General features: G+C 39.5%; 1 protein-coding gene across 1 annotated transcript in view; it reads right to left on the reverse strand.

The window, feature by feature from the left end:
- The window catches only part of LOC136885447 (uncharacterized), a 57525-nt gene that overhangs the window by 23332 nt on the left and 16592 nt on the right, over positions 1-17601 (reverse strand). The window contains exon 4 of the mRNA XM_068230288.1: positions 5706-6569. Coding sequence (XP_068086389.1) covers positions 5706-6569 — 864 coding nt within the window. The remainder of the gene's footprint in view (positions 1-5705; positions 6570-17601) is intronic.

Genomic DNA, 17601 nt, shown 5'->3' on the forward strand with positions numbered 1-17601 from the left:
GAAGGTTCTTGAGTGACTGATCAATCAGTTCGATCGTTGTGTGCTTAACACAGGGAACCTAAACACTTTAGCAGTGCACATGGCACAGTCTCCCACCAGGATGTTTAGTTTTGCAGCCGTGCGCTAGTTCCTCTGTTACGGTGGCAAATACACGATGACATCTGTGATAGTGACCACTTTCCGATTCTTCTCACGCTTCTGAATCAAAAAGAGCTGTTTACTTCAACAGGCAAATTGGCCAGAGTTTTCAAACTGTGCATTGACATCTGGCATTGATAAAAGACGTATGTTCCTTTTGATGCCTTTTTTACATTTTTGGCTTAATAAAGTAATGTTTGATTTATTTTTAAAAATTCATTTTCAAATTTCTTCATTAGCTAAATATATGTATATACTTTAAATTTTTCCCCATTTAATTTGTTCAGAGAGGATAATTACCTAGATGTATTTATTGTTAGAAGAAAAATCATCACTACCGCCACTCACTGACCAGAACTACAGTCACCTCATTTGATAAACTTCGAAACTTTATACTTCCATTAACACTCTCCCTCTTCCATTTTGATTTAAAAAACAAAATGCATGCTACATTTTAATTTGTATTAACAGCACATTAAGTGCATAATTATATTTATTCAGGGTTAATCACCTCAAATTTAAACCCGAAATATTTCTGAAATGGAAGGTGTTATTGATGTGTTGCTCTCACAGAAATGAAGTGCAACCAAGGGCTCATAATTGTAACAGATACACATATTTTAATAACTAACCAGAATATGTATTATTTTAGGAAGTTCCAAACTGTAACCATGCCTATTGGCATTAGCAAAACAAAACTCGAGTAAATCAGAATGTCTTTGGTGGTTCTCTTTATTTTGTTTTTTCCCCAGGGTTATAGTAAAAGTAATTTTACGAGCTATCGTAGTCTGAAAATTGTAAAAATACCAAAATTTAACTGCTTAGTTACGAGGATATGATGTTCTTATATATGTTTCCTTTTGCAGTTCACAGACTGCATTGCAACTTCATTGTCTGTTATTTTGTGATAGCTCAAAAAGTAGGCCTAAGACATGGTGGAAGACTGCATTTACCAACGCCAAAAAAGCCAACTGTTAATGGTGTATGGAGAATGTGAAACTGGAAGTATGGGCTATTTTTACTGATCACCCAGCTAACGTAACCTACATATAGTTTTAGTTACATAATATTAAAACATTTATGATTCATTGGGTGTTCCAAATTAAAATGTAGATATTGCAAAACTGTTCATTTAAATGATAAATCTTCATTACCATCAGCATAATTGCATCAATTACATCAGAGTTTAACAGTTTTGTCTGACTATCACATAATGTCGTGCACAAGCGATGTCTGGAATCGAATCCAAGCACTCGCTTCCGCATGACATCACAAACCAGTACGGCACTCCACAGCAACTGAGTGGTAAGGCCCAGTGTTTCATGATTATGGACGAGCAGTAGAACACTAGAACTTCAAAATACTCTGTTATGTCTTGTACGTGATAATAACACTAACAGAGTTCAATTTTGCAGTAAATGCTTACCTGTCTGATATCACTGTTAATGCCCTCTGTGGATCAGCGGTAGAGTGTCAGCCTCTGAATTCCAAGAGAGCAGGTTCAAACCCGGCAGAGGTGGTCGGATTTTTGCTGCTGATTATGATGATGATGATGATGATGCTTGCTGTTTAAAGGGGCCTAACATCTAAGGTCATCGGGCCCTCGGATTTTTGAAGGGTGGAACAAATTCCATTCGACATTCCGTGTCGTACGACGTTGGCATGTGAAAGATCTCTGGTAACAAATTTGGTGTTTACCCGACAAAGTTAACTAAAACTTGGTCAGGTGATAAAACCATGGAACATATCTCATGCATATCCATATTTCAATTTCAGTGATACACATCTTGTTACAAGAAATTTCTTGTTAATTCTGTTTCTCCTACATTTTATCAAAGCACTCGTAGATGGGATTCAGACCATGTTACACTTAAGGATTTACGTTCCAGGCTAAATTTGGTGAAAAAACCTAGGCCTCGTAACCTAATGGTATTGTTCTCTTTATTGAAATTTTCAGTTGTTCCTGTCCCGATAGAATACTGTGTTCCAAATAAGTCAAGGGTTTAAATTTAGAAGGTGGGGGGGATTGAAATAAAATTAAATTAAATGACGTATGGCTTTTAGTGTCGGGAGTGTCTGAGGACATGTTTGGCTCGCCAGGTGCAGGTCTTTTTATTTGACGTCCGTAGGCGACCTGCGCGTCGTGATGAGGATGAAACGATGACGAAGACGACACATACAGCCAGCCCCCGTGCCAGCTAAATTAGCCAGTGATGGTTAAAATTCCCGACCCTGCCGAAACCGGGACCCTTCTGACCAAAGGTTAGCACGCTAACCATTTAACCATGGAGCCGGACTATTTCCTGATATTCCAGTGTGATAAATCTAATAAAATGATTGCATGGTCTTACAGAGAATTGTTTGCTCTTTTTTGATGATGTCAGATGTAAAGTCATAAATAATTAATACAAGGTCTATTTTTCACAAGTATGTTACACTATTTTGGTATGAATGTACACTTTTGCAGATGACAATAATTGCATAAAAATCATATGGCTCAGCTACTGTGTGCAGGAATATGGACTTGAAGCCATCTGGCTTTTGCTGATCAATTTCGACGTTCCGCTTTTCTCTAGGCCTACTATATGGCACAGTAAGCCGAATCTCTGTTGGGTGACTATGGCTGAGTAAAGTATGTTCTGAAACAATGGATCCTGAATCAGCATTTTCCCACGTCGAATCACCACTTCTTCGTATTAGTAGAGTTATGGGGCTTCTAACCCTAAGGATGAGTAGTATGATATGGATGTTCTGGGCGGGGTTAAAGACCTGTAGGTCAGGTTAAGATGTGAAGTAATGTCACAACCTTCCATACGAGAGCAATCCTAACCTCACAAGCTCCCTTGGAGGGGCCCAATAGGTGAAGCCAATAACCTGGAGCTACTTGACCCGTAGGTGAGGTTAAGACATCACAAACTTACGTAGGAGGGCAATGCTAACCTCACGGGCCCCTTTGGAGGAGCCAAAATTGTCAGGTCACGAGCCCCTTTGGAGAATTATTATTTATAAGTTTCATATTCCGTATTGATTGGATTCAATGTAATAGACAAGCAAAATGTTCCACCGACCAATACATTTATTGTGAATGAATTATTGCACTAGTACCGGTTTCGACCTATCTTGGCCATCATCAGCTAGCACACAAATTTACAGTCATAGGACAAAATTACAAAGATGTTACGTAAGAGCATCCGGATGTCTAATGAAAAATGGGAGTAAAATATATTGCAGTATGTTGCGTTAAAATATCTCTAATTAAAAGTGGTGATGGTTAGAATAAACTAAAACCTATTGATTGAGCATGGACACGAGTACACATTAAAATATATATGCCACATCATAAGACACTAAAAAATATAGCACATTAAACACATTAAAACATGGTATATTTTAAAAAGTCTATTAAAATTTGAGTTCATGTTGCGTTGCATTCATTCTTCAATCCTCTTGTAGTTCTTGTGTTGATTAAGTTGAATATCGAGAATGTTCTATGGCTGATATACTTTGTATTGGTATGTTATAAGAACTCTTGTCATTAAAATTTGAAAATTGAGTACTGTGCAATTCAACTGTTGATGTAGTCAGGTAAGATTTATATATACAGCAAGATAGGGTTTAATTTTAGAGCAGTTGGTGGTGACACTTCTCTCGTCTATGCACGTTATACGGTTGTTATTGTTGTTGCTGTGGAGGTTGTGTACCGATATGTTTGGAGATTTGTTGTGTTCTGCTCTTAAAAAAAAAAAAATGTAATAGACACGTTTTCAATACATATAAATGTTATAATGGTTAAGTTACAACATACCTACTTGGAACTAGTTTCAACGTTATTTAGCGTCATCTTCAGCCAAAATGTGAGAAATAGGCATAGGTGCATACATGCAAACATATACATTACACAAAACGTTACAGCATTATGATTAAATAAGAGTAAAAAGAGACATAAAATAGTGATTTACGAGTTCAGGACTTGTCAGTCATCAAAACAGTCCATGAAGGGTGAATCAAAACTGTGCGAACACGCATTAGGGCTCAACAAACACAATCCCTTAAAAAACATACAACACACCAAAACCCTGTGGAAGTTCGAGATGAACTTGGCAGTTAAAGATTCAAATTTTTTCAGACACTCTTCCAGTAAATGTTGCCTACCACGAGTGTAGTACAAACATAAGTTAGGACTCAACAAACACAATCTTCTCAAAAATGCACATAACATTTTTAAAAACTTAGGACTGAGATGAACTTAAGGATTCAAATTTGTAGTCACTTTTCACTAACGAGGGAACACATACATGTGTTACACTCGGATTCGATTGAAATTTGGTAGGAATATTCGTGGGAGGCAGTAGAATGCTAAGGTGAAAACTGCATGTGCCCAGCGCAAGTTTAAACGCCAAAATTGAACAAATAAATACTCATACAATTAGAAGTGCCGCGGGAGTATCGGGGTGTGGCGGAGAGGTAGGGAGGAGCGAAGCAGCGGACGTGAACCAATCAGGCTGTAACGAGCTGCGTCAGCAGCCAGGCAGCGTATAGTTAGCGCGTTCCCCGTAACTTCTCCATCAGATGTACAAAATGTAAATATGAAAATAGCACATGAAACAAGTATACAAAGGACAACGTTTGAACAACGATACCAATAAGGTTTGAAAAATTCACGCCCGAGATCTTGTTACTCATTGTAATTCTTCAGAATTTTTTTTCCCTAGAGCAAAAAAGACCCTGTTTACAAGGACAAACCGACTACAGCAAATGACATGAAAAGATGTACTACTGCTGCCTGCGCTGAAATTTCTGATGAAATGCTAGAATGTGTGCATCATTCATTAAATGGAAGACTGGAAGGTTGTATTGAAGTCTGTAGTCGTCGCTTTGAACACAGATTTTGAAGGCCAATTACTTCTCTTTCTTCTTCTTCAGAATCCAAAGAATTTGTATATTCCCTTTTTCTTCTTACGGCAGCATTGACACGTGGAGCAGACAACTGCTGATATTTACAATTTTCAAACTAAGATAGCTCGTGAAATACTTGTAGTTGAATACTGAAAAAACCTACCACTGCCATTTTAATTAAGTCTAGTTTTATTTTATTACTGTCATTAATCCATGTTCCATTTGAAAAATGTAAATTTGTCGAAGAAATACACATAGGTACTAATAATTATTGAAATCTTGTGTATAGGCTACAATCATGAGCCCATGGTTTCACTTCATTCTGTGAAAGCAGCATGTAAGCAGCACTTTCCATTTCAGTTATATTTGGGGTGCAAGTTTTAGGTGATTTACTCACCTTGTATACTGGATTGGTTGTTTTACTATACCTAGATAACAAAAACGCAGACTGATGTTTGCTACCCCTGACCAAAATAACCAACAGACTGACGATCACAATCAATCTCTAATTTCAAGAATAGATGAGAGTGAGGATTGATCATGACATGTTGGATAGGTAAAGTGATGGAAGGAGATTGGCACAGGTACGTGGAATAAATGTCATAGTGTTCTAGAGCTTCATGGACGCTCCATGTTTGTCTGAATAAACAATTAAGGAATTTGGAACATACCTTCTTGTCTGCTGACATCTGGAGTCACTGCACTGGTTTCCTTTCTGTTGGCTTTTGGGTTTCTAGCCTTCATGCTACCAGAGTGAAGTGATGAACCACTGTCTTCTCCACTCCCCATGGAGCTCGTCTTCTTATCATCATTCATCATCCCAGCTACAGCCGCCCCCATTGCCTCCTTCCTCATTAAGCGTTCCATTCTTAACTCATCGCTATATTCTAAATCGGCAAGAAAAAAGAAATGTTTTCGGAACATTTCTGGCTGAACCTTGGCATGATTCATTAGCTTTTCCAAATTTATTGCATCAACTGCAGCATTGTCTGATGAGTTTTCTTCACCCAGTTCATCTTTTACAAGTTCGTTCAGTGTATAACCCCTTCCAAGTTTCTTTCTCCCAGGAAATACGTGTTTGCACAAAGAAAGTGTAATTATTACACCTGCGCAAACCTCCCTAAACTCGTCCATCAGTGACACTTCTGACAAATCACGGAACAGTAAGTAATAATCCTCGAGATTGTGATGACTGACCAATATGACACTATTATTAGCACTCTGGAGGAACTTTAAGAAGTCTTTCCAAGCATCCTTCTTGGACACAGTTTCAACTTGCTCTCCTCCAAGATAAAGGATACAATCTTTCTTAGATAATTTTGTTTGTTGTGCAACCATTTTCCAGAATATTCTAGTGCGACTCACATGTCTTGATAAGCTTTTCTCTGCAAAATGAGCCCCTACTTGATATAACTTCGCCCAACTTTCAGAACCTCGTATTTTCAAGTTGATGTACACCATTGCGTGATCACAAAAATGATCAGTTCCATTAGGATTCTCGTTCTGAAGACTATCGTTGGTTGTCATCTTTTTAGCTGCAAAATAATAAAAAAGCGACTTAGATGGTGTAGGAGTTTGTAGAGATGAGAGCATAAGTATGTACAGAAAACTTTCCAAATCTTTGTGGTAAGTGGCAGAAGAAAGCAACGAGGGCCAAAGTTGAGATGGAGGGCCAAGATAACGGAAGACCTGAGAGAGAAAGCTGAGCCGCACCCCCTCCCTTACCGATAACCCACGTCACCATAAAACACACACGTCAGAAGATTCGAGGCATGGACCGCTACTAGGAAAGGCCAAAGGCACAGCCCTGAACTGAAAACGACCCTCATTTCAAAGCAGAAGAGGAATGAGACTAAGGCTACTAGCAATAAAATTCAAACTAAATTTAAACAAGTGTTTATTGATACAATAAAATTCAAAAAAAGAAACAAGAAATGAAGCCAGCAATTAAAAACAAAGGATACGTACATGTGCAGAGTTCATCCAATTGGAGTCCTAACATTAATGCCTGAGCACAGCTTTTCAAACACCAAGCTTAAATTATTCATACAATGGGCTCACCGTCTCAATTGCAATCTCGCTACATAATGTGGTAATATGAATACAATCCACAGGGATCGACTAGGTCATTCTTTCCGCGAGATTAATAAAATTCTTTACATACGCGTCTATTTAACTTCCACATCGCCTCAAATATTACCACAGATCAAAGCTCCCACGCAGCAAGGAGAAGAAAAAGAAAACCCCAGAGAAGGTAAAATAAAATGGGGAGGAAGAGAACATAGCACATAGAGAAACATCTCTGGACCAAAGAAACAAAATTCAAACCCAAAGAGAGTCACAGGCATGTGCATGGCCTGAATATAAGAAAACGAACATGGCGGCCTCATGGGCAAGCAAACGGCCATGACGGAGACCAAGGCAAAATAAATGTCACCGTACCGGTAAGAAACATGAGGCTCAGAAACAAAATCAAAAATATAAATTGAGCTGACCGATAGATACATCATCCTTTCTCTCCTTTCACTCACCAACACACACCCAAACATTCAGACATTGCTGGTATTGGCAAACAATACGAGCAGTTGCTCCAGTTAATAAGTTGAACACCAACCCATATAGTATGACTCACATGGTCACAAACAAAGGTCTCACATATGTCAGAGATAGCGTGCACGGCACAGACAATTAGCAGTAGGATAATCGGAATCCAGTGGTCACGCATAAACCCATCAGCTTACGCACTCCGTACGACACAAATGGATCTCCGCATCGACACGCAGAGCGTACATTCATTCGATGGCAAAATACTTTACAATGTAGTGCACAAAAATAAAATCTATCGGAGACCCAGCTATGAACACATCACAATCATGTCAACAACAAACACACAGCCCATTCTCGCTGTAGAGCACAAGGATGCATATCAATCGGCCATCATTAGAAGAGGCGAATGGCAAAACAGAACCGTAGAAATAATATAAATACAAGGAATACCATACCTATAATATCAATAATCAAAATAACAAGAAGGATGGTAGTATGGATCAAGTTTAAATTATTAAAAATCCATTTATGGCATAAAAACGCCACTCCAATCTGCGTGGGGTCCATGGTTATATTCCACACACATAACAATGCAAAGATTCGCTCCAAGGAGATAAAGCTACAGTCTCGCCGAAGGATTGATCTTCCGTGCTCGTGACCGAGGGAGCTGCCCTCTCTGGTACAATCATGGAAACACTTAACTCAATCGAGCTGAGGCTGATACAAGCCCTTTGTAATATGGGAAACATCATTTTTACGAACATGCCATTTTAGCATGGCTCAAAGCCTTGAAACGAGAGGAAGCTGGGGATGGGATCACCTGGAGGAACGAAATTATAGAAGCTAACACAGGACATTTATGATAAGCGATAAGGTGGAGATAAAAAATCCAATCCTAATTTTGCCTGTTACAACTGTGGATCCAAGCAACATGGTAAACGATCCTGTCCAAATCTTACACGTCCTCAGACTAATTTCTCTTCAATTAAAAAAAAAATTTATGACTACCCAAAACTAATGAGACTGTATGCATTTCCCCATTGTAAGATTATAATGTGAATCTAGTTCACCCACCTACTGATGTATTGTGTCATTTTGACTGTCAGTGCATTTCTGCCTATGTATGTGCTAATTTACCTTTTATCGGAACTGAAATTAACAATGAGTCCGAGTCAGCTCTTGTGGATTTGGGGAGTATATATTCTGTGGTCAACATGTCTTTGTATGAAATGTATAAGCCCCGTGTAAACTTCCAGATTTTCAACTTGTAAGAAAGAATTGTATTACTGCCAATGGATCTACTGTATATATTATGGGGTCTATTGTTGTCAAAATCAGAATTCTGAACTTCACTTGGAAACATAAATTAATGGTGGTTAAGGTTTTGTGTTGTAATGTTATACTGGGCACTGCAGTCAGGGTCCAACATTCCTGACAGACCGTTGCAACATGTCGTTTGGTACCTGCGCACACTCTTTCCTAATGACTGCTTCCTAAGTGTCCAAGTCACGCGGTCTTCTGGCATTCACCTTCTCTTTCAAATACCCCCAGAGAAAAAATTTGAATGGGGTCAAGTCTGGACTCCTCAGTCGCCACTCAATATTTCCGAGACGTCCAATAACTGCAACGGTGTGTTGCTAATCCTGGTGCCTACGTTGAAATTTGAAATGCCAAGGACCATAGTATATAACAGAATTGAAAGAAACCATGTAACATTGTTAATGACAGAATAATAGTAAAATAAAAATAGGGATATAATAGTGGATCACCCTGTATATATCAAATGTAATGTAGTTTCCACACCAGGCACAAGGGAATATAAAAGTGGTTACATACAATGGGTATTGAGTCTTTGGAGAGAACATACGTGTCAACTCACACCATTTCCGAGACAACAACATGGATCTAAAAATTTTCACCTCAATAAAAAAGAGCAAATCTTTGATGATTAATGAAGCTATAGAAATTTACATCATAAAATAAAATAAAAAAAGGCCAACCAAACCAACCTCAATAATCACACACATTTTATAATTTCCCCTCTTCGCACTACTTAAGTAGTTTTTGGTACAATATTCCACACATTTTGCAGTAGCACTTAACACGTTCAGCCGACGAGTTTCCAAAATTCTGACATGCACCACTGGTGGCGCCACTGTGCTTTTATAAAACCCGATGCGCATCACCAGTGGCGCACAATGTAGTTCGAGATACATGTTGCTTTATATTGCAGTCGGCGTCGGGTGCATGGAAAGAGAGCAATGCTTTAGCTTTATTAGGATTGTATATACTGTGTACCAACGGTGGTACATGCTATATAAATTTTCGTGCACAAAACACTTGTAAATTCAATAACCTACTTTAATTAGAAAAACATAGCATTTTATCTATTTAAAAATGTTGTAGGAGTTCAAAAATGCGTATAGTTATGCGAATTGGTTGATTTTTAAATTCCAATGCAAATTGACTTTCATACAGTGAAAATTCACAGGTTTGACAAAAAAATTAAATGTTTAAGAAAAGAAAGCAGTCTGGTAAACTGTTATGAACGTAAGAAAACAATTAGGCCTAATTTAAAATGAATGAATTAGAGATTCTTATTAAAACAGTCTAAACACATTATTGATGTACCAACGCATGTGCTTCAATACGTGGAGACCCGCTTTGTCAATTTCCCTGCGCTTGCGGCGACTGTTACGTCTTTCATTTCTTGATAGCAGGAAATGCAGTTTTTTCTGGCTTCCCTAACATTTCCTCCTCTCTTGATGAGCTGGTGGTTTTGACTTCCAGCTTCTGGTGTTTGAGCATTGTCAGTGTCCATGTTTCATCTTGATTGTAGCTGCCTCTGTGGATCAGCGGTAGAGTGTCGGCCTCCGGATCCCAAGATAGCGGGTTCAAACCCGGCAGAGGTAGTCGGATTTTTGAAGGGCGGAAAAAAGTCCATTCGACACTCCATGTCGTACGATGTCGGCAAGTAAAAGATTTCTGGTGACACATTTGGTGTTTACCCGACAAAATTCATTAAATCTCAGCCATAGACGCCCAAGAGAGTTTCGGTTTACTCGGTCTGCCATCTAGTGGGGGCCTAGAGTAAAACGGAACGTCGAAATTGACGAGCAGACAGCCAGATGGCGTCAAATTGAAATGTCTGCACACGGTAGCTGAGGCCATACGATTATTATTATTATTATCTTGATTGTAACAGTTGAGCAATGTTTTATTTTCTCTGAAGTGGAGCATGTCACAATTTTTATTCTCCTCCAAACTGGTTATATACTACCAATGCATCTACAGCACAGGTTTCAAGGAGAAGCTCTAGAGTGACCTCTTTGTACCAGGCTAATGTTTTTCTTAGCGGAGTGTAGTATGAATGGACTGGATACATACACCCCAGCGTCAGTGGGTAGGGTCTAACACATCCCACTCTGAAGAGTCTAGTGTCAGACCTAAGATGAAATGCTGGTTAATAGAGCAAACACCTGAAAAGCCATACATCTAATTTTTGATCTGATGGAGTGTAGTATGCCGAAATCTGGTCAGAATAATCAAAACCTTTCTTTGCACCATTGTATGCCATTACAGAATTAGGCTTCATGACAGGACCACCATTTTTAGTATGTTTTCCCGAATTTACCAGATGATGACTATCCTCTGGGCATGCTGAAATCATTAACATGGCTCTTTCATCCACCCACTTGATTACTTTTATGCCCCTAAAGTTTTTACTAGTTACCTGTTTTGGGTTTCCTTTACATTCAAACCGCAAAGTCCCACAAAGATAGATTTTTGTTGAGTAGAACCTCAGCCAGTCTTACAAAATTATAAAATATGTCTGCATAAAGTGTACGGTCTTCATTAAACAGCTCTCCATCAAATCTATGACAATTTCCTCAGCACGACCTTCGTTTGCAGTCACACCCGTCTTGCCAGCATATTTTGAAAGTATGTCCAATAGTGGAGCATACCTTGTAAAATTTTACTCCTTATTTATGGGTTTTTCCAGGGAGATATTACCTAAATAGCAGGCGTCTCCTCCATGGCAAAATCGAATCATTGGATTTTTGCCAGGTGTGGTTTAACAATGGTTGGTTCCTCGATATTGTGGAAATGCGACCATCCCTAAAATTGTACAGAAGAAGAAACCAAAGATCAGGATTTGGGAATTGGAGGATGAGGATAAAAGAATAGCATTCCAAGATTGTATGAAAAGGAAGTTGCCTAACACAGAAATACGAAGTGAAGAAAAAGAGTGGGACAATTTAAGACAGACTTTTGTGAAAGCAGAAATTGAGATATGCAGGAAAACAAAAGCAAAGGATAAAGGAAAGGAGACAAGGTGATGGACATACAAAATTTAAAAAAAGAAATAAAAGAAAAGAACAAGGTGAATAAGAAATGGATAAGAAAAACCAAAAAATGTATCGGAGGGACGAGAATAAGATAGAAAGGTTACATGTGGCGTAGAAAAGATTGAAACTACAAGTAAAGATGAGTATCAAGGAAGAAAAGGAGAAATTCTGGAGAGAGTTTACCAACAAAATCGAGCAAGATAGTCGAGGAAATAAACTATTATACAGAGTAATAAATTCGAAAAGAATAAATCAAGAAAAATCAAGCCATATGAGAGAGAGATGAATACATAGTACTAGTGATGGGACATTCGATTCATATTTCTGAATCGATTCATTTGATTCCGTTCACGTAACTGAATCGATACAGTGATCCGATTCACGGCTCATTGGTCACCGCTCCTACTGCATCTGTGTAGTATGTGCTGGTAAGACAGCAGCAACAGCATTCAGTGCTCGCAGCTGCCATCTGGTCTTCATACTATGAACTCCTTTCTTAGAAAAAATGCTAGTTACTCTAATACATCGAAGATTTCCGGCGATGCAGGGTGGGAAAGGTTAGGATTAGGAAGGTAGCAGCCATGGCCTGAATTAAGGTACAGTCCCAGCATTTCCTGGTGTGAAAATGGGGAAACTACAGAAAACCATCTTAACGGCTGCCGACGGTGTGGATTCGAACCCACCATCCCCCGAATGCAAGCGCATAGCCACGCGATATTAACCGCATGACAACTCGCTCAGTCATTTTTGAAAATATGTATTTTTCTATCAGCTGAGGATTTTTTTAAATCATCATATTTTGTATAGGCTACCCGAGAAGTCAACTAAGTAATAATACTAAGATTCATTAAACTAATAAATAGTATAACCTAATAGCCTACCTACTTACTAGCTACTTCAGAATTATGTTGTGACTACCCTTTTAACACTGCAAATAAATCCATCTATTATTTAAACCTCCCTGTAAGAGGAGGACAGTGAATGCAAATGGGTATTATTTTCAAATGAGCTGAGCTCGAGAGTCCATTATAGCATACGATTCTTTCAGTGTAGCATGGCTCACTGTATGTCTCGCTGCAGTGAACCGATAATGAGCCGTGCGTATCTTGTGTCTCACTGAGCCGGCTCGTTAACGATTCTTTCGGTGTGCCATGGCTCACTGTATGTCTCACTGCAGCGGAAGCTCGGCTCTCCACGTGTCCAGTGAGCCGATAAGGAGCCGTGTGTATCATGTGTCTCACTGAGCCGCGCTCGTTCACGATTCTTTCGATGTGCCATGATTCACTGTCTCGCTGCAGCGGAAGCTCGGCTCCCCGTCAATGTCCAGTGAGTGCGCCACTCAGCACTGTCCACTGGGAGTAAGCTGAATCGTGTGCCGTGAGCTCGCCGTTCCTGTGAATCGATTCACTCGGACACTTGAATGAATCGATACACTGCTTCGAATCATGCATTCAGTAGCCAACACTACATAGTACATGACGAAAAGGGTCTTCAGAAGGTAATGAAGAAGTATTTTGAAAAACTTTATAATGAGGATGACTGCTCGGAGGAAGGAGATAAGAAAATGGAAATAATAGATGGAGAAAAAGAAGAAAACCCGATAACATGGTTGGAACTTGAAAGGGCAGTGAAAGCAATGACCAAAGGTAAAGCAAGTGGAAAAGACAAATTCAGTGCTGATATTATTAAAGCAGCAGGAAGCAGTGGACTACAGTGGCTATACCAAGCCCTCAGTGCCATATGGAAGGATGAAAGGATACCTGAAGATTGACAACAAGAAAACATTGTACCATTGTTCAAAAAAGAAAAGGGAAGAAATATGAATATTATAGAGGTATAACCCTATTATCACATGGGCTAAAAATAATGGAGAAAGTCATAGACAAAAGACTGAGGGATATAATAGAAACACAGTTAGAGGAAGAACAATATGGCTTCAGACCGAATAGATCAACAACAGATTTGATATTTACAGTGCAAGCGATAATGAAAAAACAGCTGGAAAGGAACAAGGAAATCGTCTTCGTATTTTTGGATTTGGAAAAATGCTTATGATACAGTTAAGAGAAAACGTGTATGGGAATGCCTACGGAAAAGGACTGTAACAAAATTATTAATTAACAAGATAAAAATGTTGTATCATGAGAGTAAAAGCAGTGTACAATTGGGGAGTGGTGACTCTGAAACATTTTATACAAAAAATGTTCTCAAGCAAGGAAGTACACTGTCGCCATTATTGTTTATTATATTGATGCATGAAATCATAAAACGTGTAAAACAGAGTATCAGTAGTGATGAAGAGAATGCTTTGGTATTTCCAGATGCTGTGGTGATATGGGGAAAGGGAGAAAAGGAAGTACAAAGGAGACTGGACATTTGGAATGAAAATCTGAGGGAGTTTGGAATGGTAATTAGTAAAGAGAAAACTGTAGTCGTGCACTGCGGAAAAGAGAAAAAAGGAAAGCCAAGTGAACATAGACGGAGAACGGTTAGAGAATGTAGAACAGTTTACATATCTGGGTAGCATTATTAATGGAAGTAATGAAATCAACCCTGAAATTAATAACAGACTAAGTAAAGGCAAAACATTTTAGCATCATATCAGAGAGCTTTTATGGGATGACAAAGTACCCTACAGAACAAAATTAACATTATATAAAAAATATATCATACCAATTATAACATACAGACTAGAAACGCTGGTAACTAATAAGAGAAAAGATAGTAAGATCCAAGCAGTAGAAATGAAATTTTTAAGAACATTGGTTCAAAAGACAAGAAGAGATAGAATCCAAAATATTAAAAATCAGAGGAGAGTTAAATATAGAACCGTTAGTACGGAATATAGTTATAGAAAGCAAGACTGAGAGGAACAGGTAACAGGAAGGGAATTAGAAAGAGAAGTTAAGGGAAAGAGACCAGTTGGAAGACCGATGGCTCACATCTGAAAGTACATTGGAGAAGTATTTTCATGTGAATTTCAAGGAGTGCAATTGTTCGCCTCCTAACATTTTTCTTTTCAGCCTGTAACTTTAACCTTTTGTTTTTAGCAAAGGCCATGTAAAATGGGTACTTGTTACCCCTGTTAAACTCAATCTCATTCACTTCATCTTAAGGCAATTAGACTGGTCAGCCGATAAGACAATGAATACCGTTTGCCTTTGATGGGCCTGGAACTTGTAATTTTGGAGAATAGTCTCCTAGGAAGTAATTGTGTAGAGTAAAGACGCTCGTCCTACTGATGTAAAAAATTGGGAGACCCGTCTCCTTGCTGTTGGTTGAAAGGAGCAGTAGTGCTTATGTAAATTTGTAACTGAGGAGCTTCAAGCTCATATTGTTAAATTATTGTTATCTGATTATTCTAAACCTCTCTAAAAATGTTACTGAAGCTTACGAGCTAAACTCTTGTACCTGATTAATTGTTATTTCCTAACCCTGCTTAAAATTTGAAAAGAAACAAAAGATATAATGAAGAAATATAAATTGTATGGTTTTAAATTTATCTTCTGTCATATATATCCACCCATTCATGCCCGCACCTTCTTTCACCTCTGCCCACCTCGATATCCCCGGAAAAGTAGTAATAATAATAATAATAATGATGATGATATTACATGTTGGCGGGGTAAATAAATAAGACAGAACTTGGTAGCGTCCTATTTCTAAAATTTATTAGCTATGTGCCAAGCTCACAACTTACACAGTTCGCGCTCTCTCTCTCTCTCTCTCTCTTAGTTTCTCATGTTTTATCTACAATGACACACACACACATATACAGAGTTTTTGATCACTTACACTACGCTCACTCAGCCGCTCAGTCACGCTCGTTAGCGCTGTCACAGTCCGCAGTCCACATGTCAGTCGCTCAGCTCGGGATAGGATCCCCTGTCCACTCCACTCGCAGCCCCATGTCCGCACCCAGTGTTCTCCTCCACACTGCACAGGACAGACCACATCCTCTTCCCGCAGCTGGTCTAAGACACTCACACGCACGACGACTGGCACACAGAAACGAGTCCTCGGCTCTAATAGATTGACACTGATTGCACACTTTGCTGACTCACAACAGCTGAACTACAGCAACTCACTTGATCTAACTCCGCTCAGAGGGCTGCGCCGGACTTAAAGACCTGGGCCATGCCATATGGATGCTTCCACAATGGGCGCGCATCCAGAGTCTTCCCAAAGACGAATGCTCTCCGCACACTGTCCAAATTCTTCCATAACGCCGGAGGCCTCGAATACGCGAGCAGCACAATGCAGATAGCAGGGGCGGAAGCTCTGACCAATCCGCAAGCGGCTGTTCTCGGCGTGGTGACGGAAGTAGGGAGTGGCACAAGCTGGCTAGCTTGTGCCACTCCCCGTGGTTGCATCCTGGCATGGCAGACCCAGCATGCCACAATAATAATACTAACAACAACACAGTCTACTCCATCAAGGTACACTGCCTTATAAGGCTTAATGTGTAATTTATCTGTATACAAACAGCTTTCACATCACAAGTCCTCATGTCCCACTATCGCTGCATTGGACTATGAGTCACTGTCCCTCAGTCAAAGTTTGTCTCCTTCAAGGTGATGGGAAGAGATTGCTACAGTATTACGTACAGCTAGTGTAATGTGGCCATACCATTGCTAACACATTTCCTTATCAACTGGGATGATGTAACTTACTTTTCAGTCCCATAACACCATTTGTTATGTGGTCAAGGTGGGAAGGATGTTCGTTGACCATGCAAAAATAGGGATCTCCACAATGTGTCATTCGTCAGTATACTGTTCCATATATGGCGACTGGGTGAAATTCCAATATAGTTGGGCCGTTATTGGACATTATAAATTTCCCAGCCAACTCATTCCTGGTTGCCAGCATTTCACCCCAATGTGCGAAGTTGGGCTCATCAGTTGGTAAATAGCACACCTACCAAGACGCGTGGCTAGTGCAGATGTGTATGTACCGTATGTCTTTATTATGTCAGAAATGAATACGAGTTATGTGTGGGCATATTTTCCCTGCAATTTCAAACATTCCAGCTGCATGGGATGGATTATCTTCATTCTCCGTGATTTTCTCTTCTACTTTTCCCTCTGTACCTTTTTCCTTTGTCTTGCCAATATTTCCATGCTCATCAGCAGCTCTAACACGTTCCTTGTCCACCGGTATCACTGACTGCACCATCTTGAATACAGCTCATCCTTTTGAACATTTCACACCTTGCTGTGATATATTTGTTGAAGGTTACAGTCACATTGCACTGACGCAGGTGTAATAGACTGATATAACTTGAAAACAATAACCTTTAACCCCTGGGTAAATAATGTAAGTATCCCCACCAGCCCTGCAACCCACCCCTCCACTCTTCCCATCCACACAAACACAACTGAGCAACAATAGATATGATAGTAAGAACGGGACCGTAACTTTGAGAAGGCCAGACCGTTTCAAGAGGACAACTACCTATTAACCTCTTCAGTGGCACGCCCGAGAAATTCTCGGGTGGCGCACGCCTGCCCATAACGTCACCGCCCGAGAAATTCTCGTTTAGTTGCAGTGTTCATTTCGCGATCGCCCAATAATTTCTCGGGTACTCTAATCGCTTGGGAAAATGTTTTCAAGTATTCTCAACAGATGGCGGGAGGATTTCCAGCTGTATTCACGTAGCGTCTGGCTT

This window comes from Anabrus simplex, chromosome 14 (genome assembly GCF_040414725.1).
Source record: "Anabrus simplex isolate iqAnaSimp1 chromosome 14, ASM4041472v1, whole genome shotgun sequence".
In the NCBI taxonomy this organism is placed as follows: domain Eukaryota; kingdom Metazoa; phylum Arthropoda; class Insecta; order Orthoptera; family Tettigoniidae; genus Anabrus; species Anabrus simplex.